Source organism: Gadus macrocephalus, chromosome 13 (assembly GCF_031168955.1).
Source record: "Gadus macrocephalus chromosome 13, ASM3116895v1".
NCBI lineage: Eukaryota > Metazoa > Chordata > Actinopteri > Gadiformes > Gadidae > Gadus > Gadus macrocephalus.
The window spans coordinates 9,556,041-9,573,846 of NC_082394.1; the positions used below are offsets into that span (position 1 = coordinate 9,556,041).

The 17,806-nt window shown below is 41.7% G+C and overlaps 2 protein-coding genes across 4 annotated transcripts in view; both read left to right on the plus strand.

The window, feature by feature from the left end:
• Positions 1-514: 514 nt before the first annotated feature.
• tpra1 (transmembrane protein, adipocyte asscociated 1) lies at positions 515-7,368 on the plus strand. Its single transcript, XM_060069403.1, has 11 exons — positions 515-774; positions 1,465-1,636; positions 1,843-1,975; positions 2,275-2,361; positions 3,106-3,178; positions 3,378-3,457; positions 4,033-4,143; positions 4,252-4,312; positions 4,530-4,632; positions 4,873-4,953; positions 5,334-7,368. Exons 1-11 carry the CDS (start codon positions 771-773, stop codon positions 5,572-5,574), a joined length of 1,146 nt encoding a protein of 381 aa, XP_059925386.1. The 5' UTR covers positions 515-770; the 3' UTR covers positions 5,575-7,368.
• A 121-nt stretch (positions 7,369-7,489) lies between these two features.
• The window catches only part of chchd6b (coiled-coil-helix-coiled-coil-helix domain containing 6b), a 48,171-nt gene continuing 37,854 nt past the window's right edge, over positions 7,490-17,806 (plus strand). Inside the window, exons 1-4 of one of the 3 annotated variants that reach the window (XM_060069407.1) lie at positions 7,490-7,831; positions 8,518-8,611; positions 8,930-8,969; positions 10,028-10,199. In XM_060069407.1, the coding sequence (XP_059925390.1) occupies positions 7,748-7,831; positions 8,518-8,611; positions 8,930-8,969; positions 10,028-10,199 (390 nt within the window). In that variant the 5' untranslated portion in view covers positions 7,490-7,747. The remainder of the gene's footprint in view (positions 7,832-8,517; positions 8,612-8,929; positions 8,970-10,027; positions 10,200-17,806) is intronic. The other 2 variants (XM_060069404.1, XM_060069406.1) reach the window with 2 other exon arrangements.

The following is a 17,806-nucleotide window of genomic DNA, read 5'->3' on the forward strand; positions in this document are numbered from 1 at the left end:
TAGGTCAGTGAACTTTGATCGAAGGCAGACAGCAGGACGTGTCTTCTGTCACACTGCTAAAAAAGTGTTTCATTGATCAAACCAAAATAATGGAGCTAATGATTCACACACATTGCATAAAAAAAAATGTTTTCCGAACAATCAAGATCCCTCGAAATTAATGTATATTTTCGACCAATCAGATCGATAGAAATGCTTCTTTCTTTCCGACCAATCAGATCGTTCGAAATAATAACTACGCTATGTAAACTACATTAATCTATGCCTTTTTATCACTGTGACTTAAATATGTAAATGTAGGGAAAAGGAGAGAGAAAAGGGCTAAAATCCTATGTTTTGGACATTCTCAACAAAACTCTGTTCAAATCTTTTCACTTAATTAGGCCATTCAACATTTCCTTACGTCTTAAACTATGTTGCTTTATTTAAACATATTTTCACCATCATCTTGCACTACAGCAGTCGCCACATTTTAATAGGTCCATGACGCGTATCCATGACCCTACCCCCCGCCCTTTAAAAAAAGACTAACTTCCGGTCCTTGCTCTCGCGATAACTTGTGTGCCCAGCGGAGAGCGTCTCAGCTGACCACTGGGGGAATTTGGTGAGCTAACGTAGTCGTAGAGCGTCGGCTAGTCCATAACAGAGATGTCGTTGTCAATATATTCAGTTTATTGATCGACCTCGTTGCATTTAAAATACATTTCCATAGCGTGTACTTATAGCTTATTGCGTGAATTTCCCCATTTCCTCGACAAAGTAACTTTCGAATGGGTAAGTTATATTTTGCTTCCTTAAAATTCCCTTTCGTATCTAGGTTGATGTTGGGGTTTGTAATCGGAAGGCATACGATGATTATTCGTCAATATATGCAACTCGAAGCACTCGTGATTGAAACATCCATCTCCCCTCAGTCGAATACATTTGTATACAATTTAGCTCAACGTGTTAGAATGCTAACTATTCGTAGCTATAGCTTCCAGGCTGTTATGCCGACACAGTATATATATATTTCGCATTGATTTTGTGACCTCGGTAAGATGACCACTATAGAGAATACGTTTCTAATAATGTCTCATATTGGTTCGTTGTGGTCACGCTTCCCTAATCGTCAACAAAGGCATTGTGATTTGTTTTTTTTGAGTTTGAAAAGGGGCGACCTCGTTGGAAGTGTATTTATCCTAAACAACACAAACCGATGTTGTCATATAACATGATCCGGGGTCGTACAAGGCAAAAGTGTTGTCTACGACGAGAGAGGAACGATGGGCTGGCCTTCCTAACGTTGTTTGGACTTAATATTATGTAACTGCTGTTGTTTACGTGCTCGTATTGTTCCATTCTCTGTCTCTGTCCCTCTCTCTCTGTATATGTATATGAGTTGGATAGATAATCGTAGTCGTGGCCGTTGCTGTAGCAACTTCTAATAGTTGGCATATTACTGTATTTACCTTATCCTGCTAGGCCTCGACATCATGCTGGACGTAGTGAGATTTGCGCAATATAATGGCAGCACTACACCTTCGCCTTTGGAGAACATATCAACATTCCCAACCTGGCAGCCCGACACTGAGGCCAACATCTCTAAGCCCCACAGATGTCTTCAGGTTCTCTATGAAGACATTGGGGACTCAAGGTAAAGCGTAGTGTTGTACAAGACAATTCGATATTATGTCCCTTGTTTAATAATTTAACAGTAATATTGTACCTGTTGCTTCAAATCCAAAAGCCTCCCTCCCCCATGTTTGTCACCATACAACAAACACAACATGAAATTCAACAGCATATGTCTTATTTTACTGTGCATGCATTTTTTGGGGGAATCCTTCTCCTAAACATTAGGGTGCGTTTCTGGGACCTGCTGTTGCTGGTGCCAAATGTGGCGTTTTTCATTTTCCTGATGTGGAAACTCCCCTCCGCCAGGGCCAAGATCCGCCTTACCTCCAGTCCCATCTTCATCACCTTTTACCTGCTGGTAGGGTGCTCTCTGGCAGAAAAATTGGATCCTATCCATTGACCTGTGATGGAATATCACTAAACAGATAATGGCCACCTACACATTTGATTCTATTCAATGGAAATTATAATTCTAGAAAGTCTCATGAACTTAAGTGCCATTCAGACAACAACACTGTTTTGGAGGGAAAAGTAGACAAGCCATATTGAAGGATCTCCAATATAATATGAATTTGTATTAATATTCATGTTGCAGAAATTTGGTAGGCCGATTCAACTTGATACTTATTCAGCCCAATGTCACTTCTCTGACCTCAGGTTTTTGTGGTGGCGGCGGTGGGAATAACAAGGGCCATAGTATCCATGACAGTGAGCGCTTCCAGCGCAGCCACTATCATAGACAAGGTACAGTGACTTGCCCTTGAATGTGTGTGCTTTTTTGGTTTAAAAATGTTCGGTTTTCATCCCCCAATCATAAGGACCATAAATACCTGCATAAAGAAAGTATTGAACAGCTTAACTCTCACTTCATTAAAAACACATGACGAAACGAACAACACGTAAGTGTAATAGACCGCCACTCCATTGTGTAGGGTTCGGACATAAACAGCCACTATTGTGGATAGCTCCTGCTACCTGGGCCAGTTTATTAAGCATTAGGAATCTTGAAGATGCCACCTTGTTATCTGAAGCTCCCAGAAACTCCCATTAGTATAGCTTCTGCATGACCTCTACGGGCGTTTATGCTGAAGGGGGGAAACATGACATTCCTTGCATACCAGACAGACCCCTAAGCTGAGGACAGCACCAAGCTCACTATTTCCTCTGGTAAGGCCACTCTGTGTTCATCCACAAAGGAACACTATGTTTAATGCCAGCATTGGGAATTAGTTTTGTGTTGTTGTATTTATTAATTATGTGATATGTATGTTTGGGCCCCACGTTTATGACAAACAGGATAGTTGTGATTATTGTGATTATAACAGATTTTGTATTCAATTTAACAATTTGGCAACCAGTTTATTTATTACAGTGCCTATTGCTGAGTTGTAACATTTTTTTTTTATGAATACAAATTGACATCAACATGCAATTAATTGTGCAGCCCCAATGTATGTGACTTATCTGTTGTTGTGTGTGGTCTGTTAGGTGCTGTGGGAGATCACTCGGTTCTTCCTGCTTGCTATTGAACTGAGCGTCATCATCCTCGGCCTCGCTTTTGGTAAGTGTGCTTCGAGTTGGCTCACATGGTTTCACTTCTCATTAAAAGTAGTAGTAGGAGCATGCACTCAATCTTAGTTCCATGAAGTCTCCTATTTATGGTTGGCTCCTCTTGACTCGTAGTGTAAATGAAAGCGTGTGATTGTCACTAAGCAGACTGTGTTTGCGTGTTACCTCTAATGCTTGTATTTATTTCTCAGGGCACCTGGAGAGCAAGTCCAGTATAAAGCGCGTGCTGGCCATCACTGCTGTCCTCGCTTTGGCCTATTCGATTACACAGGTAGCTGTCTATTATTAGAATCATTATTATTATTGTGATAAGTCACGTGTGTTTTGGTGATGCCAAACCTGTCTGCTGAGGTTAAAACCTAATATACAGTCACCATGTGTAATCTGCGCGAGTCAGCGAGAACCAAAAATGATGTCATCACAGCCCTCGTGCAGGATACACATGGCAATTTGTTGCTTGTCGCGCACATCTGAAAAGTTTAAAGTCAGTAGGCAGAGTGCGTCAACTGCCATCCACAACAATCTTATGGCAGAGCAGCGACTATAAACGGGGCTTACTGAATAATGCATTGAGAAACGCAGCCACATTACAACAAGGCAACAAGGATGCTATTCATGCTATAGCTCTCTAAATATAGATCATTTGGCTGGGGTAGGTCAGATGTTCGGTTAAGCTCAACAAGGAGCAATTTTGCTACAAGCTGTTGGAGTGTGTGTATTTATTGCTGTCGCCTTGCCCTGAAGAGGGGATTCTGTGTTTAGTTTGGATGTTTTATTACAAGGGAGCCCTTCGTTCTTTAGATCAAGGAAAAGTGACGACGGTTTCCTTTTTTCTGTTCTTCTCAGGGCACCCTTGAGATTCGGTATCCAGACCATCATCTGTCTGCGGAGGATTTTAATATCTATGGCCACGGAGGGAGACACTTCTGGTTAGCCAGTTCCTGCTTCTTCTTTCTGGTCAGTAGACGTGGGCTGATGGCAAATGGAAAAAGATGAACTCGTACTTTTCCATTCATTGAAGCAGCTTCCATTACCGCATTGTATTTTAATTTGTTTTTCTTTTAGGTGTATTCCCTGATCGTCATCTTGCCTAAAACTCCATTAAGAGAACGGCTATCACTGCCATGTAAGTTTGGCGCAGAATTACTTTTCAGCATGAGAGAGATTTCTAAAGTTAGTGTGACACAGTTTGATTAATTCGATTTTTTGGTGTATTTGACCAAATCAAGATGCCTCCATAAGTTCTCCGTCTACCTTTTTTAATGATTTCAAAATCACTGATTTCCAACGATCACTCGGTTCAACTATTTGTTCACGGTCGTTTAAACAATTTGCTTTCACAGCTAAGAAGAGTTTCTATGTGTATGCTGCCGTTCTCTCTTTGCTGAACCTCGTCCAGGGCCTGGGAAGTGCCCTGCTTTGTGCTGGGATCATAGAGGGACTATGGTTAGTACACTCTAACGTCTGCCATGAAGTTCAGAGTTGGTAGTGAGTTAAGGGTTATTGATTCAATTAATTTGTTGAAGCAAAGTGTTGTTTGTAGTCTGAAACTACATCTACATATTTAGTGTTTCTCTGATGCATGATGGAAAGTGTTTAAAAGATTGATCATGTTTTTATGGTCGTATGCGTTTGTCCCAATAACAGTTTGATCGTTGGCTTGCAAATGTTCATGTTTTTCTGCAGCTGTGTGGACGTCACCACCTTCCTTTACTTCTCAATCTTCGCTCCTCTCATCTACATCACGTTCCTCCGGAGATTCTTTGGGTACGTACATAGCGGCAGGGCATTACCCCCCTGGTATCCTTGGTTACACCAAGGATGGTTACACTCACTACCAACTCTGAACTTCATGGCAGACATAAAAGTGTACTAACCATGGTATCCTTGGTTACACCAAGGATACCATGGTTAGTACACTTTTATGTCTGCCATGAAGTTCAGAGTTGGTAGTGAGTTAAGGGTTATTAATTCCCCTGGTATCCTTGGTTACACCTTGGTAGCCTTGGTTACACCAAGGGTGCCAGGGGGGAACGCTTCTCCTCCATTTGCGTTACGTTCAGTCATGTGCCCTATCTAAGTATAATTCTTCTTCTTCCCCTTCATCTATTGTGACTCCCACCCTCTACCTCCCTGCCCCGGTACAGCTCAGAGCCCAAGATCCTGTTCTCCTACAAGTCCCAGATGGACGAGCCCGAGGATAGCGACGTCCACCTGCCTCCCACCTCTGCCGCCGGAATGGGCCGCAAGGAGCAGCCCGACCAGGGCCTCTACTACTCCTCCACGCAGATCGACGGCTCGGGGCCCGCAACGGCAGGGGCCTACCTGGACGACGTGGTCTCCGGCAGCGTCTTCAGCATCAACCGCTGGAGGCCTATCAACGTGTAAAGAGAGTGAGAGCGAGTGAGAGATGGAACCATGGAATTCCGGATTGAGGTTTGTTGGTGTGTATAAAAAGCAGTCCAGCCAGGATAAGGATAAACAAAGAGGAGTTGTTTGGAGGGGACGTTGCAAGCCACTTGTGTGACTTACAGACGAATGAGAGTCCTCTTCAGTGTGTGACTGCCGGAGCAGCGTTTTTCGACCCCTACACAGAACACTGTCGTTCTGTATGGTTCACAATGGCTACCCAATGGTCGATGGAGCATTTCATATTGGTTCATTCCCTGCCTTCATTCCAGATGCGTGTTCTCTGTTCTCTCTGTTGATCGGCCGGTCGAGGGATCTGTAGTCTGCACTGAGTCTCTGGTGAAAAGCTCTTCAGTATTAACCGTGTGTACAATTCCATCTATGGCTGACTTGAACTCTGCCTTTTTTGGGGTTCATTTCCCCCTTGTGTCAAATGGCAGTGCCTCCCACCCATTTTTTGATATTTCATTTTTTTTTAGCAAGGACTAATCACTACTGCATTCCCATGGTTGTTTAAGTGTTGGACTTCTGCAAGCAGTGGTGCTGTGTTCTCTTCCTGTAGACATGTGAAAGGCTGTGCCGTGGTGTCATCTGTATCACTGTTGTAGTGGTGCTTAGGAAATGCCTGTAAAAACGCTGGCTTCTTATGTCTTTGTGAAGGAAGAACACCAGTTTTACTACCTACTAAAGCAGGAATCACTCACTGCTGGAGGCAGCCGAGACACGAGACGCTCATCCCATAGTGTTTTTCTTCGTCCCTTGTATTTATTGCAGAGATTCACTTTGATGGCAAGTAATCATTCCCCTGTTGGAGATGGAGTTGCCTTAAGAGGTGAGATATGGCACTTAATTGCATTCAATCGTTATAGAAATTTTTATTTCATCCCAGAAGGTGTAATTATTTATAAGCCAACATCTACATTCCAATCTTGGGGCATGCAATTCTATATGCCCTGTTGAAAGAGAGGTTTCTGTATTGTGGTTCAGTCTTTATTTGTGACAAACTATGTATTTGCCGGTTTGCATTTATGCAACCGGTAATCACAGATGTATGATAGATGATAGGGCTATGCTGTTTTTGTGTCCCTCACTCAGCATATAAAATTACAGTGACTATATACTGCCGTCTATAACAGCAGGATTATATTCAGCAAATTTAATTAAATGACTTGAATAGAGCTTTATCTAAAAGAGCAGGTACTCATTTCCATATCTTATCAATAGCTCATTTGGGTGATGTAACTAACATTCCAATAGAGCAAATACCATAATTTTTTCTTAATGCCTGCGAGCCAGTTATCTGTGAATATTGACATAGTGCTGGAAAATATATACATTTAGACTGGAAATATGAATGTATTAAAAGCTGAGCTGTGCAATCCATCTCAGAGTGAACTGTATGCAGAATCGATGTAAATTTCTTTGTTAAATCATTGTATTTTTGCAGCAAATATTTCTTTGCAGTTCCAACATTGACTGGATTTTCAGATTTATCCATTTGATTTTGAGTGCTAAAATGATTGTCTTAAAATGTTATGCAGGTTTCAGGCTCTCCGTTTAGGCACAATGACGATGAATACGATTCGGCACCAATATGCTATAGCTACATTGTTTATAGTATGCTACTGATAATGGTGATTTTAACTGGTTGAACTTTTAAGGAGGAGCAACAGTAAAGTCTACGTTTTGTGAATTATGTCCAGATAAATGTATGATTAAGGTTACGGCTCCGCCTGCTGGTTACGCAAGGTATTAAAAACGAGTATCTGCTTATTACGTTAAATTTATTTTTTTTCTCTTCGATTCGACAATCGACTGACCGGTAGTCGACACAACCTACACGCCTGTAGTCCTAAAAAATATTTAGAAATCCATTTCATATTTGCCCTCAGTAGTGTCCTACGCTGGACTACATCTCCCATACACCATTTGCTCACCATTGATACATAATGCAATCTAATTGGATCCGTAATATCTTTCTCAACCTATGATGTGTGTGATTACTGTTTATCCTCCAGTGACCTTTATTGGTGTATTCTACACGCCGGTAGGTCTATGTAGCGACCTAGGTCGCTTCTCCTTTTAGTGTCTCCACAATATATGTACATAGGGGCGCTCATCTTCACAGACGAAGTGAAATAGGCACAACGTCATGGGGGGCAATGGAAGCGCGTCGCGGAACGTGTCATTTGGTCTGGACGAAGAGGAGAAGGTCACAGTCATTGAAGGAGTGAAGGTAATTCACCATTGACAAAGTTCGCGGGCAAGGTATATTACAATGTCATACGAAGTGAGACTGCGGCCACAAGAGGGGTTTCTTAGATGGGCGTTTCAAAAAAGCATATCTTATTCCCCCGCGAAAACGATAATAATCATGCCATCATGTTATTAGTGGGTAGGTTCCATGTAGCTTTCTATACTTTCCTCAAGTTAATGGTTTGTCTAATCGTGTGAGCCTCCTCGGCTTACATTGACACACGGCGACATGCCATCATCTGACTCCGCAGACACGATGACACATGAGCCGATAATAAGGACTGTCAACAATGTAATGGTATATTGATATTCTCGCCCTACTGATATCATGTAAGGATTTATAGTGGTTGTAGCCTACTGTTACTAATACAATTTGAATTATTACCCGACTAAAGTGAAAGTGCTGCTTATTACACTTAATAACGTCAACAAATCCATGACCAAGTATATCCTTAAAAAATAAAATGATGTAATAACAATAACATCAGGATAGAGAACTGGCCTGCGTTTTTTTTAACGTTACGTTGATTTGTGCTCTCTTTTCCTAAGTGCGCCGGATGTGGGAAGTAGCCCGCTGTAGCCTACGCTACGCAGTAGCCTTCTGTAAGCAATGGAAAGAACAGCATGTGTTTTGTGTGTATTCCCCTTATTCCCCTGCGTGCCCAGCTGTCAGATGAAGTGCTGCGGCGGATGAGGGAGGCCAAAGCCTCTCAAGGCAAGGGATCACCCCCTCACGCAGACCACCAGAAGCCAGCCCCAAGTACGTTCTAGTACTACCTATAGCCAGAGTTGGATGACCCCCCCCCCCCCCCCCTACACCCCATATGGTGCTGCTCAACGTATACGTTTTTAGATCAACAAAAAATGTCTATTATAAAATGAAACATTAGACTGTTAGGTTTTTTACAATCTGTATTTTGAGAATGCCTACACAAACACAATCCTCGAGGTATCATACCCTCTTTTTTTTGTATCTGTAGCGTCCTTTAAAACGATGCATTGTATGCACATTAACTGATCAAAGGTTTATAGTGCCATTTCATTATCTATAGATTAATATCAAACTTTATTTTTTAAGGTCCTTCAGTTGCTGAAATACAAGAGGAAATGCTCAAGAAGTAAGTTCATATAAGGCATTATCTGAATGACAACTATGTTTATCCTTCACCATCGTCTCACACACAAACAAAGTTGATCACGTCTAGGTTCAGGTTCAGGTTACTTTATAGGGAAACTTGTTTCGCAGTTTAAAAGTGAGCTTCCGTTAATAGCCAGTAAACCGGAAGGTTTATTTTATATTATGCACATACAATATATAATTATATTATCCAGAAAAGATCAAATGTGTATGTGACACACACAAAGAGGGAGGATAAAACAAAAAACAGCAGTTGATATATAAATAATCATACACATTTATTCCTCCTTATAATTTTCAACAACATTCATATAAACACCATTTGAAATAAACAATATAATGGTATATATAATTTTTTCAACCTGTTGGACGTTGGACGTTGGACGTTGGCCTAGGCAAGTTCAATGGACCTACAGTAGTGGTGCTGACCTGTTCATAATGTAACAGTCACTTTGTGGTAATATGGAGTCAAGTGGTGGAATGAATATGCAACATGCATGCATACACTGCAATGTATATGGCCTGTTAACACCGGTGGTTTATTATGTCCACTGCAGGGTATTTACTTACACACGGCCATTCATGCTATTCTAAGGTCACTCACACCATAAATCAGTGTAACTGACAAATGGCTTTCTTAAATCCCTCAGACTTGTTTGAAATACTCAGAGCAGCCCGAGAGCAAATGACAGCTATGCGAGGTTGGGCTTAATAGCCTTTTAGAAAGAACGTATACTCTTTAATAGAGCCTGTACACTATCTCTTACTGTGTGTTTGCAGTGAGTTTAAAATATATTAATATCGGGGGGGGACAAGGTCAAGTGTACAATAAACACATCCCGACTTTGTTTTTTAAAAGCGTTTCCTGTTTCATTTATAAAGATGTGCAATCTTTTGGAACAAATCTGGGGCAAATATTTTCTACAAATAGTTTCTACACATAGGTTGCCCTTACTGTGTCTCTGTTTTATCATTTTTGTTTTAGTATTTTATATCTTATTTCAGTTAATATAATCAGTCAACTGTGTTTCCCTGGAGGTTTGAGCAGGAGCAGGCCCTGGTCCAGGAGCAGTTGGCCAGACTGGCTCAGCGGGAGCAGGAGAGGGATTCGCCGACTGCTCTTGCTGCTGTGGGAGGTAACAACGTTACCTCCGCCATGATCATGGAGCAGGGAAGAACCCACGAAGAGCTGGAAAAGGCAAAGATACTGGTGAGTCTTTCAAACGGTCACACTGGAACAAGGTATTGTAACGCTCGTCTCCACTAGAGAGATACTCTGTTAGACTGCTCTCTTCTTCGTCCTTGATAACATAGAAGCATCATGGAGCTGCGTTTCATGCAGGAGTCATGGGAAGGGAACCTGGGTGATTCTGATCCAGTCCAACTCAAAATGTTTCAAATCGTCCAAGTTTAACTCTGTGGTACGTGAGGTAGACTATATCTATTTGTATGGCAAAATCTTTTCCGACCTCAAACACTGAGGCTCCTGCCGCCTTCAAAATGGTCTGAGTTTCTGGGAGGTTCGGAGGTTCGGACCTTAAAGGGACACTGTGTAATATTTTCAGTCATTTATTGACTCAAATCAACGTATTCATTCATAAATAAGTCCTCATTGGTGTAAAATTATCTCTGCCAAAAATCTCACGTATCCTCCTGAGCGAAGAATAATTAATATGTAGTTACATAGGACGGGTAAGCTTCATGGAGGCTTCCATGTTCTTCCGGTCTATGAACTGCCGAGAGGGACAAAAGGCACTACGTGGTACAGGAAAATGCAAACGCGTTTTCACTCTGAGCCAGCGTGAATGATGACTGATATACTTCACTATCTTGCTTAGTTGCTTGAGGAATAATTACTCATACATCATTAGCTTTACACTAATGATTCAGTGCAGTTTGAAATTTGTTTGAAATAACGAACCTCATCATCACTCGAATGACTCGATGAGGTAGTATTGGATGTCATGACACAGCTTCTTGGCACATACTGCCCACCGTCGTTTTTGAACAAGCGAGCACTATTAGTTTGAATGCAATATACAATTGTACCACTAGATGGGAGTAATTTTTACACAGTGTCCCTTTAAGCCCGGAGGAAAGGAGGAGTTCACGTCACAACAATGGCTGCCCATTTCATTGATACACTAAAGTGAACTTGCAGCAAGCACTAAGAGGCAAACTTAACACCCATTCTAACATTTGTATTACGATACATTATAGATTACAATTATAAACATCACCTGATAAATTCTCGCTCATGTTCAACCATCGCAAGCAGTTCTAATAACTGATTAATCTGATTAAGCAAAGAAGCGCAAAGAGGTCCCTGCGGGCGTCCATAATTGTAGTTGTTATGAAGTCTCACAAACAATCTGTTTTTCCGGTTTAATGTCATGGCCTACGCAATTTTGAGGGGCGTTTCCTGGAACCTCTTATTTCGGAAGAAGGGGAGGTTTAAGTAAAGACACGTAAGAGCTTCCGAACCTCCAAGCTGTTTTGAAGGCGGCATTCAACTCTGCTGTCAGACGGTGTTCCACAGTCCGAAACTTTGCTTGGGTTCACTCTGAACGACCCTTGGTCGGCATGCTAACGCCTGAGCTCCACCGGGGCCATCAGGGCCAATGCAGCACCACAATCTGTGCTTCTGATGGCTGATCAAACAAAAATTGGCTGAGCCGTCGATGCCCTCGATGGCAAATCCATCAGCTCATCACGTCTTCCATTCATAAATTATGGCTTAACCTTTTCCACATTGATCGTTTGCAATGTATCAAGAAATGTTTTGAGACACTCCTGTGAACGCTGACGGGACGTGATGCAGTATTTTCAGTGGAGCCCTGGGTTAATTGGCTTCATTCATTCATTTGTACCTGACAAATGCTTTCCATCTACATTACAAATGTTATATTTATTTTTAGTAATAGTTGTAGTTAGTTTTAATCCTATATGAGCTTGCCGTGACTAAGTGTATGGTTAGCGGAGTAGCTGTAGGGCCCTGCTCTCATTGCGTTAAGAGTTATTTCTGGATTAGCTTTGGCCTGTTATCTTATCACTGCGAGCCCAGTGCTGGCTCCATGAAACATTTATCCTTCTGTTGGCAACATTCAATCGACAACACCGTCGTAAGTGTTTGGGAAACATTCTGGGATGCATTTAGTACTTAAAATAGGAACATAGAAACCATATCAAAAAAGTTTAGCTGTTCATAGAGAGCCCGTTCAAAAAGGAGGATTTGTTGTGGCGTTTTTTCTTTTCTACTATAGATCACTATGTCAGTCAAAGACAAATACATTTATGAGAATCTATGATAATGCAAATCATATGTCAATTAATAGATGTATTAGTATTAGTGTGTATCATTAGACTGGGTAGCCCCGCCCATTCTGCCGGCGATTTGAGTTCACCCTGCAGAAGGGTCTGGAGAAAAGCAATACATTTCTTTCTAGTTTCGATATGTTTTGCGGGAACCAATCACCAAGCTGGCTTGTCCCCCTGGCACGCTATTGGCTGGTTTAACACAATGACGACAGGGAAGCAACGGAATGCAGCCAATTGTGTACAGAGTTATTTGAACTAGGCCCATTGATCATGCCTCTTGTGCTGAAGAAAATTACAGCAGCTTCCCCAGACCTACGTGCAATCTACGATTGAGCTTGCTCTGGCAATAGCCAGGCTAGTGTAACATATGTATAAAGGATAAGCATTTCAAATTCATTGCGATAGCCTAGTTCAGAAATGGCTGCCTGTCCGATTTGGAAGCGTCTGTTAATACATAATGTATTACACGCATCTCTATTTCACACCACTGCCCCTATTTTCTCAAATGCGTTGTACAGCAGCGTTCTTCTGCCGGTCACGGCCCTCCGGTTGATATTAATGTAAAGGTTAAAGTGGAATTTGGAATGGAACCCGGTGGTAAGGGGACATAAATAATTGGTTACTGCATTCAATTGCAAGGAGAAAATAAGTAAAACATGTATTATTGTTACCAAAGAAAATACAAATTTTGACAAAAATTTAAAATTTAAAATCCTTTGGAGGACCACCTGCAGTCCGGGGAGGTACTGCAGGTGGTCCTTCAATTGTTAACCTATTATTTCAGTTACCTTACCACCTGGTTTCACCCAAATTCCACTGTCAGGTCAATGTTTACTACAAAGGGAGCACCTCCATTTCTGAATCTAAGTAAAAAATAATTAAATAAAGTAATTGTCTCACATGTTACTTATGAATGTATTGGATAATATAATTTTAAGCCTGATACACTGATTTTGACATTATATCATGTCTTACAACTAAGCATCAAAGCTGGCTTTATTTATCGGTTAGTAAGAATTTAAAAATATATTATTAGGCCTATAGCCCTGGGATAAAATGCAATATAATGGTTTTAAACATGTTATATATATACATATAGGCTCCCTCTGTTTCGCAATCCACCAATGGGTGCCCTAAAGAATCATGTTGTATAGCACATAAAATATATATATACATGTAAACAGCAGCCTCTACTGGTCCGGTTAAGAATCTTCAACCAATGTTTCTGCTCTGCTCCAGAGAAGCTAGCGTTAGCTTAATACCTTATCTAACATTTTGCAGACCATCCTATCAGAGGACCAGTCCCTGCCACGGTTGTCCTTATCAGTACACATATATCCATGCTACAACCTGCAGTGTAAAATAAATCATTTTACAGCAGGGTTTTCACACTGTTCCAACCAACACACATGCCCAAGGCACAAGCGTGTAGATTCCAGATTACATTTGTTGTGTGTCGTTGTGTGTTGTGTATTTTGCCAACTCTCCTTTTCCATCATGGGGAGTACAGCGCTTGGCTCTATTGATTTGAAATACAAATTCCTAAAAAAGTATTAGTATTTTAGTCCACACAACAGAGTTTCTTTATTCTACAACTGCTAAAGTATCCTTAACCCCATCTTAAAACGCTTGCCTTCATTTTAACTTTAAAAACGACTATAAGCCGCAGACCAGCAATTCTCTCTGAACTCCCTGATATAGTTGACACACAGTAGGAGCACTCAGAAAACTATGGCAACAACCCATATTTCAACTTATTGCACTGACATAACCTGCTTTTGAACAGACCCCATGCTGGTTTTGAATATGCCTGCTGTGTTCCTTCACATTCACACACACATAATCATCACAGCGTAGCAGCTGACTGTAATCAAACAAAAGTCACACTAAATAAACCACCGTCTATGGAAATGCTCCTGATTAATAGGGAACTCATTTACTGGTTATTTTTAGATAAGACTCAAATAAATGTGCAGACGCTAAGATTTCGGTTGCTGTGATTATAGATATTCACATTATATATAAATTCAGCGCAAAGGTCAACTAAGCTTTTTGGAAAATTATGTGATTGCTTTATCTTACCAAAGGTTCTAATTATTGGATGGTATTATGGAAATGTTCTTATAAAATGCTAAATTTACATTATGCAATTCTTGAGGGTGGTGATTCAAATGTTGAAATTGTTGTATTGAATATTGTAGCAACGAATTATGATTATCTGCAGACATGTGAGATGGATTTTTAAACCAAATTGCCTCAACATAGCTTCACATGTTCACCTTGTTAACACACATCCTGAATTCCCGAACATCAATCTAATTAATTATTCATATTATAGAGTAAGATAAGACGACTAGTTCTACTTAATTCACCCCTTGGGGGAGATTTATGTGTGCTTCTACCTTGGAACAGCAGGCATGACATTTTATTTATATTATCGTTGAATTATCACAAATTATCTATGAAATATTACTCATTTACTAAACCCCTGTATGCTGTATGTTCCTTACTTTAATGTTTAATCTTAATCTCCTAAGTAGACAAAAGGGGGAGGATTTGTTCATAAGCATTCTATAATGATTTATAACTAATGGAAGACCATGAGGTAATTATTTTGTTCATGTCCACCTACTGCATTGTAAAGGCATCGTAGTGTATTTTGTTGAAATACTCCCAAAGGTTTTAGGTAAACGATTAATGGCATAAGAGAGAAGCGATATCTGGGCTACTAATATCTTAGAATCACCAGGTCCTCAATCATATATTGACCCCTGAAGGGGATTTGGAAGGGTGGGTTGACATGGTTTCTTAGAGTTGATCTGTGTGCAGGGGGAACGTTTGCTGTGGGAAATAATACATATCCGGTGGGTGACATCATTCAGCTGCATCGTACACCTGTGTGTGTGTGTGTGTGTGTGTGTGTGTAGGGAGCGTGTCAACCGCCACGGCGACATCATCGCCGCTGACGCTAACGTTGATGCACAAAGCTCCACAGTGGACACTCAATTTGCAGTCGATCACGAACCCTGTCACTTTTTTCTCTCTCTCTCTCTCTCTCTCTCTCTCTCTCTCTCTCTCTCTCTCTCTCTCTCTCTCTCTCTCTCTCTCTCTCTCTCTCTCTCTCTCTCTCTCTCTCTCTCTCTCTCTCTCTCTCTCTCTCTCTCTCTCTCTCTCTCTCTCTCTCTCTCTCTCTCTCTCTCTCTCTCTCTCTCTCTCTCTCTCTCTCTCTCTCTCTCTCTCTCTCTCTCTCTTTCCCCCCCCTCCCTCCACCAGGTGGACCCCTGCTCACTGTCAGTCTTGTCTCAGCCGTCTCCCCTACCTCATGTTTTCGTCCTCCCCATTGATCTGCCCTGCAGCATCTTCTTAGTGCGGCCGCTTGCTGCAGCGTCTTCTTAGCGTGCTAGCTCGCTGTAATGAATATTGAATGAAGCCGTTGGCTTGGCTTTTCACTGACGCAACTCCCAGTGTTTAATGATGTTGCATTGCCGCCGTGAGACCTGGCGAGCACACACGTTCCTTCCCAAGCCTTGTTTTCTCCTTTTTACTGACGGCACCATTCAATTGAGCCTCTTTTGTGTGTGTGTGCGGGCTCTGGCATGCCGCTTGCCATTGCATTCTCATTAGGTTTTTGCACATTTTGTTGATCTTTAATTGTTCCTCGCTTTGCTTCTACCCCCGTTTCACAAGTCCTCTACAGTCGAGAGCCTTTTGGGGAAATTGGCCTGTTGTGATGGTTCACATTTTTGTAAATTGAAGTAGCAGGAAATTTGATTCCAGCACTATTTTCAAAATCTCTTGCAGCTGGGGTTTGCCTGTTAGCTTTGCTGTGTTCTTGGTTTGAGCCCAACGAGAGCCTTTCTTCCAGCTTTAAGGGTTGAAAGCTCTGCATCTTAGCTCTCCTTCTGTACCATATACACATCCATATAGAGTAAAACCCTCCATTTTATGCAGCGTTCAAGGTGAGAAAAAGGAGTTATAGTAGATCATGCTATATTTATTTCACATCTACTTTCTAACACACGAGCGCATGCGCACACACACGCACGCACCGCACGCACCGCACGCAGACACACAGACACACAGACACACACACACACACACACACAGACACACACACACACACAGAGTATACTTGGGGTAAAGGACACATCATTCAGTGTAAGCGTTGGTTTTGTGCCAGCGTTTGGATGAGGCTGTGTTTATGTGGTGGGATGAAGGTCAGGTTGTGTGTATGTTGTTGGAGTGAGGGTAAGGTTGTGGGTATGTGATTGGAGGTTGAGGTTTGACGAGGTGCGGAGCAAACACTTCTCCAGCTGTAGTGGTATAGACTTCTCCCTCGGTGGGTGGGATTGGTTGGGATGATTCGGGATTCGGGTGACTTTATTTATTCCTGAAGAAAATAGTTTTAGTTGCAATGGATTTTCTCCAGAATCAAGATTTAGGCCTGCAAAAATATATACAACACAAAAATATCCAAATCCTCTAGACCAGTATCCCGCTTGCTAGTGTGTAGGATTTCAACAGGAATACCTCATAACCCACAATTAATTATCCAACCACACCAATATTAATTGTAACGTTCCCTCCAGCATGTGTAAAAACGACCTGCCTGTTAATAATGTGGCCTGAAGATGCAGTACCAAGGAAGGAAGTCAAGGAAGACGCCTTACATTAGCACACTACATACAGCCTTGCCTCTCGTTTCTTTTTATAGTCCCTCTTTCATTAGCACCTCCTGCGTTCACTTTATTCACCTTCTCCATTCTCTGCACCTCCGAGGTGTTCATCTGCGCTGCAAATAAACACGTATAGAGCGCACGGCTTCTCATAATGCCAAACAGCAATCACACTCACGCACAGGAGGAACCAGCATCTGTTCTGAGTAATTGAGTTTCAGTCACAGACTTGGCAGGAGAGAGTAATAGGCTTTTGATACTCAATGTGCTACCGTCCCGAGCTGTAGGTTATCGTCTGCTTCTGCCGCAGTAAATCCACATGTGAGCTTTTGTTCAGATCTCCTCCAATGTGGGGAAAAAGGGATAGTGAACTGTTATGAACTTGACGCTGGGAACAGACAGTATTAAAGAGGCCTCTTTTAGGTCGTTTTTTGTACCAGTAACATTGAACCCAACCATTTAAGGCATACCAGTGGTTCACCTGGTGCTTGTGCCTCTCTGCTCTTTCTCTGCACAGTTGGTTGACAGGTGAAATAGCCGGATTGGGGTACTTCAAACAGAACCGCTCACTTTTTTGGAAATGGTAGAAGAGATAACCCCCATTTAAACTGCAGCATCTGTGTTGTGTCGGTGCTATATTACATCCTATACTGACATACCCATCATCATTCACCATGCTTGTCCCATTCTCCAGATCGAATAATTGGTAGTTTCTGTTTTTGTGGCCACCAGATGGCAGTGTTGAAGTGTGTTTTGTGAATTGAGGACCATGAAGCAGAATTGATAGCTACTCTGCACAGCAACATGTGCTGCTGAGCTCTCT

What these genes read in the sequence shown, in the direction of transcription:
- tpra1 (XM_060069403.1), top strand. An exon ending in TGGCCTATTCGATTACACAG is followed by an intron (nt 3,458 to 4,032) that starts GTAGCTGTCTAT and finishes TGTTCTTCTCAG; the next exon opens with GGCACCCTTGAGATTCGGTA. An exon ending in TTCCTCCGGAGATTCTTTGG is followed by an intron (nt 4,954 to 5,333) that starts GTACGTACATAG and finishes GCCCCGGTACAG; the next exon opens with CTCAGAGCCCAAGATCCTGT.